General features: G+C 42.6%; 1 protein-coding gene across 1 annotated transcript in view; it reads right to left on the bottom strand.

Annotated features, from left to right (window-relative positions):
- Nucleotides 1-19,126, bottom strand: part of CSMD3 (CUB and Sushi multiple domains 3) — a 710,986-nt gene that overhangs the window by 22,831 nt on the left and 669,029 nt on the right. The window contains exons 63-67 of the mRNA XM_066624387.1: nucleotides 15,790-15,963; nucleotides 14,832-14,905; nucleotides 9,774-9,885; nucleotides 8,776-8,955; nucleotides 5,318-5,383 (exon numbers count right to left, since the gene is read on the bottom strand). Coding sequence (XP_066480484.1) covers nucleotides 5,318-5,383; nucleotides 8,776-8,955; nucleotides 9,774-9,885; nucleotides 14,832-14,905; nucleotides 15,790-15,963 — 606 coding nt within the window. The remainder of the gene's footprint in view (nucleotides 1-5,317; nucleotides 5,384-8,775; nucleotides 8,956-9,773; nucleotides 9,886-14,831; nucleotides 14,906-15,789; nucleotides 15,964-19,126) is intronic.

Raw genomic sequence — 19,126 nt, 5'->3', positions numbered from 1 at the left:
GAATTGCAGCCTGAAACTAATCTAAAAGGCTTTTAGCTTTGATAACACAACAGCAGGTATGCTTTCAGTCAAAGGGCCATAAAGACTCTTTGTTGTTTGCTTCCTATGAAGCAGGGTTTCTTGAGGTGCTAATGTCCTCAAAACAGCATTTGGTTTTGTTCCATAATAATAATAATAATAATAATAATAATAATAATAATAATAATAACAACAGGTATTTATATACCACCTTTCTTGGTCTTTATTCAAGACTTTATTCAAGGCGGTTTACATAGGCAGGCTTTATTAAATCCCTATTAAATAGGAATTTTTACAATTTGAAAAAAGGTTCTTTCTTTCAAGAACGACTACAGTCAAGTTGTTTCATTCCGATCTGGCTTCACATTCTGGCTCCATCCTCCCCCGCTCAGAGCAGATGGAATTGTTCGGCTTCAGCTTGTCAGCTGCTCCAAGGTCGCACGGTGCCGGTGGCCTCGAACTGGCGACCTTGTGGATGTTATCTTCAGGCAGACGGAGGCTCTACCCTCTAGACCAGACCTCCTGCCCTATCCCATCTGCTCCCTATCACATTTTCTTTACTGTACTTCCCTCAGACCCATGCTCCATTCATCTAGGAACTCTGACCAAACAGAATAATAACATAACTGGTGACAATAAGTGTAGAAAAATGCATAGAACATTAAACTTTTGGAGACATGGCAACAGTGCAGGCACACCTGCGTTGGCATCTGGACACATCTAGAAGCCTCTGCCTTGTTCTTGTTAAGTAGAAGCCGCAGACTTCTGACTCATTGCTTAGTATTGTAAACAAGATAAGAGAATGGAAAACCCCAGCCTGTTGTGTATTGTCTGAGAGGGAATGAAAGCCAGAGAAGGCTGAATCCCAGTGGCCTTCCTTCTGCATCTCGCTTCTATACATGTCTGTCGTTTTATTCTTTGCTCTGGCCTCTATGCCACACCAAGCAGTCCTTGAATCCCAGGGTCTCGGACTGCTTCCCAAGTAGCATTGCTACACTGCTACAAATAAGCATTAAAAAAGCAAGTACTGGAAGGACAAAAAGAGGGGTGTGTGCAAATTTCATAATCAATACTGTTACCAATAGCTAGCACTTACCCTCTAACCTCTGTTGTTTTTTTTTCCTCCTGTCTTCTTTTATTTCTGTATTTAGTGTTCAAATGCTTTCAAATATCAGCAGTTTGCCCAAATAAGCTAGTTTAAATGACAGGTCATTGCATGCATATACATGCAATTCATCATACTGAATGGCAGTGACATCACCAACAGCACATTCAATTCTATAATTATAAACCTCCTCACTAATGTAGAAATGAGCAAGATTCAACTAATAATATCAAGCATTTTGAAGTTCCATTTATTTCAAGTGAGCTACGTGCATGCTAAAAATGCCTAACTTTGTCTCGATCCTATACAATAGTGGAATCTCCAATCATGAGAACATAACCTAAGAAAAGCTCTACTAGTTCAATGGTTCATCTAATCCAGCATCCGGTTATCCACAATGGCCCACCAGCATAGTTATAGATAACCTCCATGCACTATGGAGGGATTTGACCCTCTTGGCATTCCCTTTCATCTTTGTTTTTATTTTACTGGTCCCCTCATTCTAGAAAACACCCCTTTTTTGAGGTCAAGTGTATCTGTAGCGGACTTCCTTGGAAAATTTCCAAATTACATATATGTTGGATAGCAGTCCTGAAGCGATGCCCCACTGTGAAGATGCTGCAGTGATAGCAAAGTAAAATTCTGGGCAAGCTCTCAACTTTGTCTTTCTTGCTTTGGATGGCAAGAATAGGACTGCACAGCAAGTGCTAAAACAGAATACAGGCAAACGTTGCTTTGCGATGTTCTAACCAGCGACAGGCGGCATATGTGACAGACCATATGGCCTGTTGCTGATCACTGCCCACCCTTCACCCCCAAAGCTGAGGGCAGCAGTGCTTCTATCACCTCCAGGGGCTTTTCTGAGCCATGCAGAGGCTGCATGCATTCATGTGCGGCCTCTGCGAGGCTCAGAATGGCCGAATAGGTTAAAAAATGGCAGCTTTCTATTTCCTCAGGAAACCAGAACTGACTTTTTTTTTTTTTTGCCTTATAAGGCATTCTGAGGGCAGGGGAAGCCCATAGAGGGCTTCCTGGGCCTCGGAATGTCCTAAAGGTGTAAAAAAAAAAATCACTTCTAGTTTCTGAAAGTTGCCATTTTTTTTTGCCTTTTTGATCAATCTGAGCCTTGTAGAGGCTGTGTGGAGATGCACACGGCCTCTGCAGGACTCAGAAAAGCCTCGGAGGTGAGAGAAATATGGCACCCCTTGGCTTCAGAAGTTTAGACAGGTCATGTTGTTTAACGCCCAGCGTCACTTGACACGGGAGTACAGGAACGCATCCCTGTCCTTAAACAATGCACACCTGTTTAGGACAGGCAACTGGAAACCCAGAGACTCCATTTGGTTCCAAAGGTTGTTGCCTTCATCATTTGATCCTTTAGTAAAATCTAATATCATCGTGCTATGTAGCCAATCAATACATTACATTTGTAGTTACATACTAATGCTATCTGTGGCTGACAAAGCCAGTTGAACACAATAATTCCTATATGGGTTTCTTCGTGTGAAGAATGTGTTGTTATAGTTTTTGCCTCTTTTTCCATATCTTTGAATGTTTTTAGTCCCCCCAGAAGGAGCTGTTACTTTTGCAATCTGGTTTTAAACAAGTATTGCTCAGACTGTCCTGAGAGGGGGAGGTTTTCTTCAGACAGCCCCCCCCCATCTGACTTTTCCAACCAGGAGTGGTAGCAGTGGATATCTATCAATTCCCCATACTCCCTTCAGCCAACCTAGTAAATCAGTGAATTGGAGAACAGTGAGAAGTGTGTGTAGTAACCATTAGGCACAACTTCCCTTAGTTAGCCTCCAGCTTCCCTAGTAAATTAGTACCTTGACAAATGCGATAATTGTCCTCATTCTAAATGGGGAAACACTTTCACCCTTTATTTATTTATTTCTATACATTTGAAAAGGCAGATGAATTTTTCAGCTTTATTTTGGTTACCACATAAGCTACAGATACAAAAGACATTTACAGATTCAAAAATGTCTTCATAATCCATATGCTGTGTACATCTTCCTTATGTTTTTCTATATCAGAACAACATATATCATGCTCTAGAAATGTGCAAAAATACACATATGGATAAGCCTCAAAATAGAGGAACAAATTTCATGTCTTAATTGTTTAAACATTGTGCAAGTTTGCAAACATGTACCACAGTACCACATTTGACAACAGTGGATAATAAGGCTAGGGCGCAATCCAAACTGCGCCCTATGCCGTAAAGCACGTTTGCGCCTCCTTGAGGGAAAGCTGGGCCGGTGCTCCGAGAAGCGCTGGCCTGTGGAGGCTGACGGAAGCCTCCGCGCCACCTTCCCCTCAGCCTCTTGTGTCAGCCCACCTGCGCTGACACAAGCAGAAAAGGTAGGCGTAGGGGTGCGAGGAGGAGGAGGGTGGGAGACGTTCCTGGGCGGGGGGAGGGCAGGCAATGAGCGGCCCTGGGGGTGGGCAGGGAGCGGGAGGCGGGGCTGGGATCTGGCAGTTATGCCGGATCCTAACTCCCATTCCCGGGGAGAATGGTAAGGCTTCAAGCTGCTCTGCTCTCCTTGGACTTGTGCCTCCTCCAGAGGTGGCGCAAGTCCGAGGAGACCCATTGTGGCCAGCAGCCCTTACCCAGGGGTAAGGGGAAAAGCTTCCCCTTACCTTTGGGTGAGCCGTTTCTGGCCACAATCCTGCACTGGATACAGTGCAAGCCTCCTGGCTTGCCTGTTCCAGCACAAGTTAGGATTCAGCCCTATTTTTAACAAAAGAAGGAGCTGGTAAACTTTGATTTGAATTTAAGAAAAAAAAAATATGTACATGGAAAATATAGAAAAATGACTGTGATAAATAATACTTTAAATAATTTTTTTAACCTTTTACTTTTAATTGAGTGTATTAGTAGTGAAAAGGGTATTGATACAATTTCTTTTGAAAGTCAGATCTAGATTCTATTAATGGAATAGTATTAAATTGGTGCAAACACCACTATCTACAGAAGGTACTTAAATTACTTCAGAACAGCTCTGTTATGAAGAACCCAAGAACTCCCTTTACAGCCAGTCCAAGACGATCCACAGAGAATCACAGCTTAGGGCTTATGACACAACAGAAGGGCAAAACTGCAGGCTTATTCCAATAACTTCTTTTAAGTTATTTTATTTTAAATATTTATATACCAAATTCTAAATAAAATTGTCTCAAAGCTGTTTTTCAGACACATACAAATAATCTAATGCCTCCCTCTTCTTGTTTTCTTTCCAGTGAAGCAACAGCAGCAACTGACTAACTTAGGGCCCAATCCTATCCAACTTTCCAGCACCAGTGCAGCCTTAACGCAGCCCTAAGGTAAAGGAACAAACATTCTCTTATCTCTTCACTACAGGATGCAGCGTCCCTCTCCACCACAAGATGCAGCGCATGCCCCATTGGCATGGTTGCAGCGGCACTAGAAAACTGGATAGGATTTGGCCCTTAGAGCCCAATCCTGACCTCTGTTACCACCAATGCTGCTGTTCAGCACTGGCTCTGGGTGTCATAAACATGCCATAATGAACATCTGTGGCACCCAGGGAGAACGGAGCACCAGTGCTGGGTCAGTGCCAGGAGATGTTGCACCTCAGCAACAGAAGGGTGGCCAGCCTGCGGTCCTGCAGCACCCGCCAGAAGTGAGCGTTTTCGGGGTGGGGGAGGAGGCAGGGAGTGGGTGGAACAGGAAGGTGGAGAGAGGGGAGGATCAGGCCCATGAGGGGGCAGGGATGGTGGCAGCTTTACAGCACGTTTGCAGCACTCTAGGCCAGAGATTCACACTGTGAATTGTTCTAGAATACCAAAGTACATACATTTGGGGGGAAAGGATTCCTTTGAAATAATGCCTGTAATTAAATTATCTCTCAATTCCACATCTTTGCCCACAACAGTGTGGTGAGTTCTTAGGGCCAAATCCTATCCAACTTTCCAGCCCTGGTGTAGCCATGCCAATGGGGTGTGCACTGCACCCGGTGGTGGGCAGGTAATTAGGGAGGCCTCCACAAAATAAGGGAATGTTTGTTTCCTTGCCTCAGGGCTGCATTGCAGCTGCGTTAGCACAGGAAAGTTGGATAGGTTTGGGCCCTTATTCTGCTTTGATGCCGTGTTGTGCTGTGAGTTAGTTATTTTCTGTCATGTGTGTTTCCTAATTACACAGTATATTTTTAAATTCAAAAGACTCACCGTTTAATTTGGGACTTGGTGTTCCCAAAGCAGGCCTAGGATCTTTCACCAATATTTTGGAACCAGCTGTAAAAAAAGGTAAGTAAAAAAAGAGTGAGCACAGACTCTAACCAAAACTCCTTTGATTTCTAAAATAAAATATAGATATATATGCTATATTATGATGCAATTGTTATGACATCCATATTTTCTACCATCCATTTATCTATTTAATTAGATGCTAGGTGAAAACTAAAGTCAGTAAAATCAAGAAGACCTTTGTATAGGCAGCAGTAAAACCAGAAAACACAATCTTAGGACACAACATGAGTTTATCACACAAATGCAGGTTTTGGATCAGAATGTACAATATCTTATGGTATTGATGCTCCTGGACACAGCAGAATAGAAAGCAAGATTATATCCATAGTCTTCAATCTGTTTGGTCTGTAATTTGCCCATTCCAAATGGACACTTGCATTCCCCTCATAGGAATGAACCAATGAATTGGCTATCATTTTATTGGTGAAAGCCACAAATTAGAGTGTTCAAAATTAAACACCTGAATGCCAATTTTATTTGCCTTATTTTTTTGAACCATCCCACAGCAGTACATAAAATTATCAACTAACTTACTCTTCAAAGGTAAAATGGTCCACATTAATTGGATGACATCACATTTGGTCTAAGGTTAGAGTTAGGATCAGGGCCAGCCCAAGATCTCTTGACACGGGAGGTGGATGCCAAATGCTGCCCCCATTATCCAATGAAACATTCTACAATGTTCTAGCTCAACATTTCCCTCCCCTCCACATGTCATCTTCTCTGTTCCCTTCTTCCTTTTCCAGTCTAGGTACTGAAATGAGAAGGATGAGCAGCAGAGGCAAGAAGGTGGACAGAGATGTGAACCCTCCACCAATCTCAGGCAACTGCTTCAGCTGACCTCATGGATAGACTGGCCTTTGTTAGGATTGTTCCAGATATGACTAGGTCTTGTCTCAGATATGGGCACAGATAGACTTAGACTGTAGGTCAAATAACATTTGGCCTCTATCACATTTACATTACGTTTAGGTGCAGAAGCTTTGAGCAAATGGCACTGAATTTTGTGAATGGGAGTTGTTATAAGCTAAGGTGCCTTAGGGCACAATCCTAAGCAGGTCTACTCAGAAGTAAGTCCTACTGTGTTCAATGGGACTTACTCCCAGGAAAGTGAGGTTAGGATTGCAGCCTTAGAGTCATTCTATAAATGTGTTGGGTTTTTTTGCAGTATTTTTATCTCACCTTTCCCCCCACCCCCCACCTCGAATGGACTTGAAGCGTCTTGCATCTGTCTTTTGATTTGCATTGTGTACTCATTAAGCGAAGCAAAGTTACAATTAAGATGGCTCTCATAAAGGTCTTTAAAGTGGTTGCACAGAACTTGATATCAGCACTGATCGCACACCTGCCCACAGGCCCACAATCCTTTTGGTGACCAGGTGGGGACCATTAAGCATTAAGAAATGCCACCAGTTCTATGCTTCTATGCACAAAGTTATAACTATTTCCCTCTACACTAGGCCTGCCTAAAAGTTATGAATTTCAAGAATGGAATGATTCTACAAAATGAAAAGGAGTTCAAACCAGAACACTTTTAGGACTGTCACATGGAAAATTATTATGGCAATGTCTTTTGTAACTTGAATCACCATGGGACAGATGAAAGCATTGTAAGTCTTTATTTCTTTAAAACACCGGTAGAGTCATTTTTCTGTGAAAACTATTTTCATCATCAACAAGAAAGGACAGGAGAACATACTGCTTTTTCTCCTAATGACCTTTCCTTCTGAAACTAACAGGCCTTTTCAGGTTTTCTGTATGTATCAATAAGATCAAAAAGCTCTGCTACTTAATGTTAGAACACTTTTTTGGAAGCTGTCTCTCCTTCATAGTTTCTTGCACGACTGAATAAAAGGATATCTCTTGTTCAATTAATTTCCTCAATTAATTTATTTACAAACATCAAATTGGGCAAAACAAATATCCAGGTTGGCAGTGTTTCGTTTCAGAATCTTGTTCATATTGAGATGAGCAGTGTGGCTTTAGGAACCATCTTTGTTGGGCCTTTTGGGACCTCAGAAGGGCCGCCTACTGATCCCAGAGATCACTTCTGTGCCCACAACTTTCATGTGACAATGGTGAGATAATTCTCTTAGGTCTAGTAATTGTTGTTGGACCAGGTTTTTTCCTTTAATTTTGAGGCACGCAGGGACCATGTGTGTGCATACATGTTCGTGATGGTGGGTGCCTACCAGAAGAGGACAGCCCAGACCAGTAACATGTTAGTTGCAGGACTGATAGCAGGAGGCTTGGTTCCATGGGCCACACATTTAATGATGTACAATCACCCCAAATGCCCCAAGGCTTCTGCAGCACCCCACAGTTCCATATCAACTCAGCAGATATGAACTGGTAACCTTGGCCTTTGGTACAGGCTTGTCAAATTCCCTGCTCTCTTCATTATCGATCTTGTGTTCAGTCAAAATGACAACACACATGGTACTTGTGATTTTCTGACTTTGTGTGAGTGTGTATCTAATTCTAGAACTGTTTCACTACAGAGCTAAGGACCAGTATCAGACCGTCAAGAGGGGAGTACACCCTTAACCATCAACACAACTGCCTCAGACCTAGTTCTCCAACATTGGTTGAGATAGTTGTGGTACTGGTTAGGAGTGTTTGTCAGTAAGAGCAACTAGCTGCCCCAGCACAAGTGGATAAAGTGATTTCAAGGCCCACCAAGGGGCTCATCCCTTGATTGGTTAGGCTACAGAGAACTGCTCTCCAGCCACTGCATTTTGCCATTGTCTGAATTGCAAAAGCCCAAACTATTTACCAACATCTCCCCCTACATGACTACACTATTACAACCTCCCCCTTTCCGGTTAAGAATTTCCTTTCCCCTCCCCTCTTCTCTCTCTACTTTCTCTGGTCTATAACAACCACTTACTTTTAGGACCTAGCTGTGAGTGAGTGGCTAAGAGATACTGAATTGCCTTATCCTGATTCCCCTTCCCTGTTATTGTCAATTATCCACACAATAAAATTTGCCTTGTGCCTTTCTCCCTCATCTTCTTCTTCACTCCCTGCTGAACTACTGAGCCATGCCATTGGCCACTACACAGTATCCCAGCACAAAGAATCCTGTACATGCAAATAACACATGCTTAAAAAATACACCTGGTAACATCATGCAGGGTGAATCCTGTGGAGGGTTGAGGGCCCTGAAACCTGGAACCAGCCCTGGATTGCAATGTAATAATAGAAGAAAAAGTATGTATTGAGTAACCACACTGTGTCCCAATTTACATGGTATTGAAGAGCATATCTCTGTGGAATGTACATACTCCAGAGAGACAGAGAGTACCGGCAGCTCTGGGTCCCTTATAATATCTAGTTCTGTTTTGACTCAGCAAGCAGGAGAGGCAAGGAATTACCTTCACAAACAGGAACTTTTCCAGTCCATGTGCCATCGGACCTGCAGACTCTGTGTTCTGATCCTCCTGCGAGGAAGAATCCTGGCTGACAGGTATATATCAGAGTATAACCAAGAGAGGGAAGATCCATTCCTGCGACATTAGTATGAGCTGGAGATTCAGGCTGTTTACAGCTGTGAGCTAAACAGAAAGCCATAAGTAAAAAAACACACATGATAACATGTAGCTAATTGAGGGCCCAATCCTATCCAACTTTTCAGGGCTGATGCAGCCATGCCAATGAGGTGTGCACTGTATTCTGCAGTGGGGTGGGGGGCAGTTATGAAGGCCTCCACAAGGTAACATTTGTTCCCTTATCCCAGGGCTGCATTGCAGCTGCCTTGTTGCTGAAAAATTGGATAGGATTGGACCCTCAATCACAAGATAATCAGTACATCAATATCCTTCTTCTTAACTAAGAGACTGTTCGACTATAATCCTGTTGTAAACTACAGACCTCTTGCCACCATGACTGCACAGACACATTTTTGTTGCTGTACTACACCTTGTACAATGAATGACTCTGCATCTGTATAGTATTCTTATCCAGTGGTGGGGGGTGTAAATTGGGTTAGGAATGGGGGGAGGAGGGAAACTTTATCAAGAAAATGTTCTCAGAATACATAAATTTAGAACTGGGAATTCACTTACAACAACAACAACAACAACAGTATTTATATACCGCTTTTCAACAAAAAGTTCACAAAGTGGTTTACAGAGAAAATCAAATATCTAATGGCGTCCTGTCCCAAAAGGGCTCACAATCTAAAAAGATGCAACACCAGCAGACAGCCACTAGAAAAGACACTGCTGGGGTGAGGTGGGCCAGTTACTCTGCCCCTGCTAAACAAAAGAGGAGCGCCCACCTGAAAAAGTGCCTCTTAACTAGTTAGCCTCTTAATCACTTAGTTCAGAAGATTGTTGCAATTTTTTTTTAAACCCACTTGCCAAGAACTTACGTATACATTCTGGTTGACTTCCGCTCCATGTGAGATCAGGAAGGCAGGTGCGAGTTGTAGAGCCTTGTAGAAGGTATCCTTTTTTGCACTGGAACTGTACAATATTTCCTACCTATTAAAACAATAATACATTGATTTGGTCAATGGAGAACACAACTCATGTCTTGGGTGTTTTTTTTTTTTTCCAGATCTAACTTCATTAATAGCAACATTAATGAAGGGGGGGGTACTTAGGTAGGATTGGACTTTAGGAAAAACACAGATAAGGAAAGCAAAATAAGGTTTGACATATTCTTGAAAAGATTAGCTTACAGCAGACTGTAAGCAAGAAAAAGTGCAACTAATTAGAACTCTGCTGCTGTGTTCTCAAAAGCAATATTTAATAGTAAGATATTTTGATATAGCACCACAGTGTTCACCACATCTTCTAGTATAAATATGCCATATGAATGAACTGCAGGACCTGAAAGCTGTGGCAAACTGCACATTTCCCCGTTCTGGAATTAATTTTAGAAATTCTCCTCATTAACTGGATTTCAGGAGGAGACGTATACAGGACAGAAAAAACTGCATGGAACGATGAAGGAAGAAAAACAGGGAGGTCCTCCGATTCTTGCTTTCTAATCTGATGCTGCATTTTCCATGGCTAAAGAAACACATCTTTCTGTGCTATCAACTTTGTGCTTTCTCTAAGCATTAAACTCACAGCAAAGAATGGCTTGCAAGGTTGACCCTTATCTCCATGCTGGGTTTCTTACAAAGGATCATAAAACTGACCCAAGAGGTAATACATTGCTATCAGGAGTGTAATGGAGCTATTTTTCTTTTGAAATTCAGATTGCGCCTTGGCTTCTTTTACTGTTAATATAAAGGAAGTTGCAGAATTTATACACAAACGATTGGAAAAGGGAACAGAGCTTAAAAGTCTTGCATATGACATACTGCTCTAAATAAATTACAGTTATTTCAGCTGAGTACTCTGTTGTCTTGCAGTATGGTCAGAGTGCTATGAACAATTTCTTCTGTTACCGGCAATATTTCTACACAAATATTTCTGGCCCACAGTTCATTTCAAGGAAGCAATTTGTTTTTGAAGCTAGCAGATGAAGTTGGTAAAATCTGACACCATAATGTATTTTGTCTTTGCACAAAATAGTGGGGTCAGGAAAGCTCTACAATACAGCAAAGCACTGGCGAGGCTGTGAAGACATTAAATTTGCAGAATTATTTCCGTTATGTTTTCATTTACATGCCGCAGATGGGCTTGAAAGTAGGGCTAAACTGGCATATACCTGGATGCATGCAAACAATTTTATTAGCATCTATAGAAAGCCACAAGAATAAATACTAGACCCAGACAACTGGGGGCCAAACTACGTTAGACATTCAGTCACGTGTAGTTTTTTTCAGACTTTTCCTTTTGCAAAATAAGAACAGTGTAGAGGCTAATGACTTCTTCACATATTTCCCTCATATATTATTTATGACAAACATGTTCCTCCCTAAAATGCTTTTCATGCTGCAGGAAAATGATAAATGTGCCCGTCTATTTCACTTGCAAGAGAAGAAGCCGATTGAGGAGGGTAGTGGAGGGGATGGCATTTCTAGGGGCAAAGAGTTAAGAATCCTGCCCATCTCATACCAGACTTGGAGGTCACATATATCAATACTGTCTCTTACAACTGCTCACAGATCTCACCCAGTAGTTGTCCCTGCTTCTTTTTCCAATAAAAGGAACAGACTTCACCCTTTGTGGTGCAGTGAACAACTTAAAAAGATATGGGTCATCCTGACTAAAGTCCCAGAATCTCTGACTGTACCTTATTGAGCTGCAGAGTTCTTTGCCCCTCTGCTCTGGATATTGTTATTCTACTACCTGTATCTATGTCTAATATTCATTTATTCTTCTCCCTTCAGGTACAATGCTACTGTCTCCTTTTCTGAGACAAACTGCTTTCTGAAACTCTGCCAAAAGGTTTTACAAGGGTCAGAAGAACTTAGGGACTGATCCAGTCTTTGAAACCTGGGCTGAATGTGTACAAAAGATTTTCATTGTACTTCGGCAAATCCCAATCATTATTCTCAAAGCAAAACAGACCACAAATATATATTTCTGCAAAATAAAAAGCACTTTCTAGTGCAGAGTTTTCTACAAAATAACATAAACCATGAGTCAAAGCAAATTAGATACTAGCTAATCCCCCCCATATTTTACCGTCAAAAGTGGGGATGATTTTAGATTTGCCAACACCAAGAACTTGGCTTTCTGGACCTGCTGCCTCTATAGTCACTGCTGCAAGGAATGCTACCACCACAAAACGTTTTGCAACCAGGCTTAGCAAAAGCCCAATGAAGCGACTGAGGTTGGTGGGCCTGCTGCTTGCTAAAGCTGCCACCTCTCCCATTCTATTCTCCAGAGGCTTCTCCAGCCGTACTTATGCCTTTTAAAGGCATATCAACGTCACTTCCAGTTTTCAGCCCCAAACATTTTTCAGCCACTGGGATGCATTCTGAGCCCAACAGAGGCTCCACTTCCCTCACCTACAGAGGAGCACGGGGGGGGGGGGGGCACCTGTGAGTCTGCAGATAAGTGAAACCGCAGATATGGGATCCACTGATACAGGGCCCCCTGTACACAAACGAGAGAGCTAGCCAACAAGTTTTCAGACACTGCCAGCAAATATTGACTCTCCCAATTCCCTTAAGACACATTTTATTTATTTATTTTATTTACAAATTTATATCCTGCCTTATCTCATGACATACAAACTGGCCTCTAAACGTGATAACATATGTATTATATTTTAAAAAATATATAAATATTTAAAAAACCTCCTAAAATCCAATAAGCAACTTAAAAATCTCATTAAAAACTAAGAGAAATAAAAAGCAGATAAAACCAGCAGAAGACAATTTTTTAAAAATGCACCATAAAACTAATCAGCATTAAAAAACACCCGAGTGTCCATATAAAAACTCAAAAGGTTTGAGTAAAAAGACAAGTTTTTAGACCCCGCTGGAAAGTCTCCAAAGAGGGAGCCGTTTGTAAACTAAGAGGGAAGGAATTCCACAGAGTTGGTGCCACCTACGCCTTTGCACTGGCCTTCCCACATCCATGGGCCATAAAATGATCAGATTATGTGGAAGAAGGTGGTCTCTCACATACCTTGGCCCCAAGTCGTATGTTATTTCAAGGCCTTCCCTAAACCGCTGTGATTTCAGTTCAATAACTTTGGGCTGTCATTCTCTACTGTCTTTCCTTATCCAGTCAACTTCCTTTTCCTCATGTGTTTATTAATTCAGACTGGACACTTCTGGGCAGGACTCCTCACTGGTAGGGGAGTTTGGTATTTTAGAAATTTTAAAAAGCCAATATTAGTCAATAAAATGAAACAAAGTAAAATTTTTGGTATATTGCTAAGTATCATCAACTTCACACTGCACTGCAGGGGCTGGCCATTCTTTGGCCTCTCCAACAGCTTGGGCAACTCTCCAATGCCCTGACCCTCAACTTACCCTGGAGCAGGCACCCCATGCCCAGGGTGGGGAGGCTTCCCTGCCCTTGGAGGGGGCAAAGAAGGTTGGCTCACCCCAACCAGCCAGAGGGGGCTGGCAGGGCAAGCAAGGAACACTGCAGGAAACAAGCCAGGAACAGGAAAGGCCTTTTCTGCCCCACCTGGAGGAAGGGGAAGGGCCAAAGGGGGCAGGCTTGCTCCATAAAACAGGGAGGCCAGGGAGCTGTGAGGTGAACAGCTCCTAGGCCAGATTTGGCAGCTCCGCTAGGGAGGAGGACAAGGGTGCTAGAACTCCCTCCCCCTCCAGCCAATCTGAGGCCTCCCTGGGGGTGCAACAAGCCTGCTCCAGGCCCCTCCAGGGCAGGGACCCTACAGCCTGCTTGCATGCAACTCCACAGGCTGGCATAGGCCACAAGGACCACTTCTGGCCTTGGCCCGAACCAGAAGGCCTTCCTCATGCGCTGCCGTGCCACACCAGTAAGAACATGCTTAGAAGGTCATGGAAGGTCCAACTTTCACTTCAGGCCAGAAGCAAGTGTAGGCACAACTCTGCTAGCACTGTGGGGGCAACATCTCACCTCGGCTGTACGTGGAAAGTTGGGGACGGGCCTTCTTCCCCAACTCAGCCACCATGCTACACCAGCAAGAATGACCAGGGGCCAGCAAGCTTAGGCATAACTCTGCAGGTGTCATCAGGTAGCTCCTGACCTCACACCACTACCACACCAGCAGTATATAAAATTGTATATATTCTTCTGCTTTCCAGATTTGGAACCAAATTACTAACTCCCTAATGTTTGTGGACTGCATCCGGTTAAAACTGATCACTTTTCCAGTAATCTATGGCAGGGGTGTCCAAAGTTTTTGGCAGGAGGGCCACGTCATCTCTCTGACACTGTGTTGGGGGCTGGGGGAAAAAAGAATTAAATTACATTTTAAATTTGAATAAATTTACATAAGTTTACATAAATGAATATATTAAAGATGAACTTATATGAATGAATGAAGGTCTTGTGATAGCTCAAGGCCTATAAAAGGCCTTGCACAAAGCAAGGCTGGCCTTTCCTTTGCTGCCGCTGCTGCATCACAAACATGAAACAGCAAGCAGTGGCAGTAGCCCTCATCCCATAGCTCACATAAGAGGTCAGTTGCCCTCACGCTGAGGCGTCAGGCCAGAGTGGGCTCCAACAAATCTCAGGAGGGCCAGAGGCTCATTGGAGACTGGGGGCTCCCTGAGGGCTGCATTGAGAGGCCTTGAGGGCCACAAGTGGCCCCAGGGCCAGGGTTTGGGCACCCCTGATCTATGGTATTGCCATAGTAATAGTATTTTCTGACCGTTTTTAAAAATTAAATTGAAATTTTATTCAACATTTTTATTCAACACATTTTCAAAAACATAAATCCATTTTCAGTTACCCATAGTAAGTGATACAGCACCTTGTTTTCAGCTGCTAAACAAATTTTGTGATGATGACAATTTTTTAATTATTATTAGTCCAAATAGCTGTAGTGTACCACATAAATTCAGCTTGATCAGTACTACCTGATAGCCAAATGTATTGTTTTGTGATCCATGACGAGGAATTCCAGGGTTTTCACATGCTGTGCGAGTGGGTTCTGTGACAAAGAGAAAATTCAGAAAAGAATCGCTATATTTAAACTGGTTAAATTTAAGACTATGAATTTGCTTATAATGAAATTAATGCAATTTTCAGACATGTCAGTGCTTCAACAGAAGTGCCCAAATTCAGATCTGATTTATTTATTATTATTATTTTATTAACAGTATTTATATACCGCTTTTCAACTGAAAGTTCACAAAGCGGTTTACAGAGAAAAATCAAATAACTAAATGGCTCCCTGTCCCAAAGGGCTCACAATCTAAAAGATGCAAATGAATACCAGCAGACATCCACAAGAACAGACGGGGTGAGGTGGGCCAGTTACTCTCCCCCTGCTAAAAAAAGGAGCACCCACTTGAAAAAGTGCCTCTTACCCAATTAGCAGGGGTTATGCAACAAAAGAATAGCATAAAGGGCTGGGCAGCCTAATCCTATCCTACACTGGAACAGGCAGGCTGAATGGCTTGCACTGTACACAGTGCAGGGGAGGAAGTGGCGGCTATGCAACTCAGAGTAAGGGTATTTGCCTTTTGTAAGTATTTGCCTTACATACAAAGGCCACATGCCTGTGGCGTACAAGGGTATGCCACATTACCCCTTGTAATGTGGCAGCCATCTCAATGGGACTATTCATCTCTGCACCAGTGAAATCGCTGGTGCAAATCTGAGCAGCCTGGTTTAATTCCGGGCTGCTCAGAAGGGGGGGGGGTTAGGATACAGCTTGCCCATATTCCATGGTTTGGGTAGGACCAGCAAATGTGGGTAAGGGAGCTCTGTGACTCTTCCTGTGTGAGTTGACATAATGTGCCCACTGAAAATAGTTAATGAAAGTTCAGAGGAAGGAGAGGCATGCAGCAAATAGGACAGATCCCATCATACCAATGCAACGAGGAGATGATCCGCTCCATGTACCATCCGCTTGGCATATCCGAGTACTAGAACCAACCAATACAAATGGAAGGTTACAGCTGAAAGAGACTTCAGACTGATAAATGAAGCTCTTGCCTTCCCTTTTGCCTTGTGCGGGAACTCCTGGGTCGCCACAAAACTTTGCTATAGAAAAAAAGACAATAAATACAAAGAAAACATTCAAAATATGTTGATGTTGCTTACAATGAGTGTCTCTGGCCATTCAGTGATAAAAGGGAGATGGAATAGAAAGCACAACTGCTGTGAATTTTCTGTACTCTGTCCTTCTCTATAGTCTTCTCTATAGTCTGCACTCTGTCTTCTCTATAGTGCCTGAATTGTAGCATGTACACACACTTGTGTGTTCATGTATCTGATACTGCTTAATGCACTTCTGTCTGATCTCTGCAAAATTACTGGCACAAAAGTTCCAAAGTCTATATTTCACTTTTTTTTTTTTAAAGCCACACTTTCAAGAAAACCTTGTCAAGCATTTGTCACATGAATACATTTTGAACATTCTGGGAGTTGTGGCTTCCCTCTTTACAGGAAGAATTTGTGGGGAACGACATCATTCATCAGTATTTTTCTCCAGACTTTCCCTAGCTACCTACTATTGTTGGATGTTTAGTAATTCCCTGCCTGCATGGGTAACCATGGAAACTAGACACCATGGCAATTCACTGGAATGGCATTTCTCTAGAATGGAGAAGCACACAGGAAAAAAACAACACGTTACTATTTGCAGCAGGTGCAAAGTTCTAGGATTGTCTTTTTTGCTAGCACATAAGTTTATACCTTGTGTTTTTTCCAAAGTACCCAATAAAATGATGGTTATAATGAATAATGCTTCTGTTTTATGCCACCCAATCCTATCCAACTTCCAGCACCAGTGCAGCTGCAATTCAACTCTAAGGCAAGGGAACAAATATTCCCTTACCTTGTGGAGGCCTCCGTAACTACCCTCCCACCAGAGGGTGCAGCACAAACCCCATTGGCACAGCTACATCAGGGCTGGAAAGTTGGATAGGATTTGGTCCTCATTTGACTGAAGAGATGGTAGTGAATCTGATTTTAAAAACTGGCAGCAATATTTGGTGTTTTATTTAAGCAATAGGAAATGATCCTTGAACTTCAAAGACGCCCAAGATGAGATAATATAAAAGGCTGGAGGGGGAACTAGGCCCACCAATAGCTGGGTGTATATACCCTCTCAGTCGTAAAGCTCCTTGTGAAACCTTGGGTCTCTCTCTCTCTCCCAGGAAGTGGTTCTCAATCTGTGAGCTGTGGCTCCCTGGAGAGCTGCAGAAGTCAGCCAGCGGAGCCATGGAATCGCCACCCTGACCTCATTAAAGAAAGCTAGGTTAACAATTATAAATACTGAAAAAACAGAAAGAATTGAACACCCTAAGGTGAACAGTTTGGGAACCGCTGTAAGTCTTTGCGGGGGGTGGGGGTGAAAACAGCAATGTGATCACCAAGATTGTGCCGTTCCCAGTGATAAAGGGTTTTTTTCCCCTTACCTACTAGCACCAGAAATGGGTTGCGATCAGTATTTTTAGATATTCTTAGGCTTGGGGAGCCCTGCAGAAGCATCCACAGGCTCCCTACTCATCCCCATCGGGAGGCCTTACTACTGGTAACTATTTTTTAAAAAAATTGTCCCCGGCAGTGGCATGATCTTGGCAATCACATTGCTGCCTTTGCCATTGCCACGCCCCTTAAGGAGGCAGAGATAGGGCTTCCCTGGTTGGGACATCGCCCAGCGCTAAGACAGAGGTTCTCAAACTGGGGTGTCATGATGCCCCAGCCTCCATTATGTCAGATCCAATTCAAACCAATAATCTTTGTTTGTGCTAATTAGACAAGTCAAAAGAACAACATATGGTTCTGAGAAACAATTACATATGTTTAACCAAATAAAGTTAAGCAAGAGAGCTAACAAGCTGATAAAACAGTACCATACATCACAGCTATGAAGACAGCCCTAAACCTGACCTAGGCAGATAAAGAAAGAGTTTGTAGCATGGAAACATTAAAGTCAGCAGGACTGGGAAGAAAGACAGGCTTTAAATGCAATGTAAGAGATGCAAAGCAACCCTACATATAGAGTAGAAGTAGATTTGCAGTCTGTTGTAGAGGTTCTGCACTTATGGAAGTTATTCCATTTATATATGGAGGTAGTGCATGTGCAAGGACTTCCCCATTTACTACAGTGTTAGGCTGTCCTTCACACGCATGCATTCACTGCACATAGAGCTCCAACCTATAAATTGCAGTGACACTGGACTATCTGCAGAAACTTGCTGGAGAATCATACCTTAAGACTAAAATCTAATCTAAAATCTTCAGAGTGGTCCCATTTGATATAAACATAATACTACAGAATAAATTGGGTTGGGGGTGTTGGCTGAAATCCTATATATTTGGGAATAAGACCCATTGGGATTCTATAGTTTCAATCTTTCTATAGTTTTCAATCCCATTGGGATTCTATAGTTTCACACTTTCCTGGGAGTAAGCCCTATTAAACACAATGGGATTTACTTCAGAGTAGACATGCATATGCTTATGATGTAAGTAGGCATGCATAGAGTTGAGATGAACATCATTCTAAAAGTGTAACAAGTAGTGTCAGAAAATCATCAACTTTCCTATATTCCACTATTGTTTGTGATGTTCCTTTTCTGTGAAATACATATAAAGCTCCGTTTCCCGGGTAATCAGACACAGAGAATTCACTTTTTAAAAACATTAATTTTTTAAAAGAAGAAAACAAAAATCTATACATGAACCTCAGCCTAAGAAGCCAGCATTCATTTGTTATTGTAATGAAATCTTCAGCAGCACAAAATCCATCAATGTCAGCAATTTTATAATAAAAATTTATGTATAAAACAGGTAATTTAATATAATATTGGAACAAAAGTCCAATTGTCAGAGAGACAGCCTGGAGTCTCTTCTGTACTCCTGGCAGGCAAAGTCATTACTGATGTCAGAAAGAGTTTGGACTGAGTAAAGAGTGCAAGTTTGAACTCGCTTCTGGTGGCATTTTGTCATATTAGACAAACTTGCTTCAGCTGCATAAAATGTGAGACAAACCTGGTAATAACTGGTCCACAGCAGCCTTATCAGATGGAAAATTAACCGCTTACTCAAACATTAACCCCAGTAGTGTACCCGGGGGGGAAGGGGGACAAATACCCCAGGCGCCAGGCTGGGGGCAGCAGTGTCACGCCACCATCTCCCCCCACCCTGTGGCATGCTCCCATTGCACCACATAGGCCGTTTCGCCCACAGGTGTTCT

Source organism: Tiliqua scincoides, chromosome 4, assembly GCF_035046505.1.
Source record: "Tiliqua scincoides isolate rTilSci1 chromosome 4, rTilSci1.hap2, whole genome shotgun sequence".
NCBI classification, from domain to species: domain Eukaryota; kingdom Metazoa; phylum Chordata; class Lepidosauria; order Squamata; family Scincidae; genus Tiliqua; species Tiliqua scincoides.
Note: the sequence above shows the minus strand (reverse complement) of the source record. Positions and strands in the feature narration are given on the sequence as shown.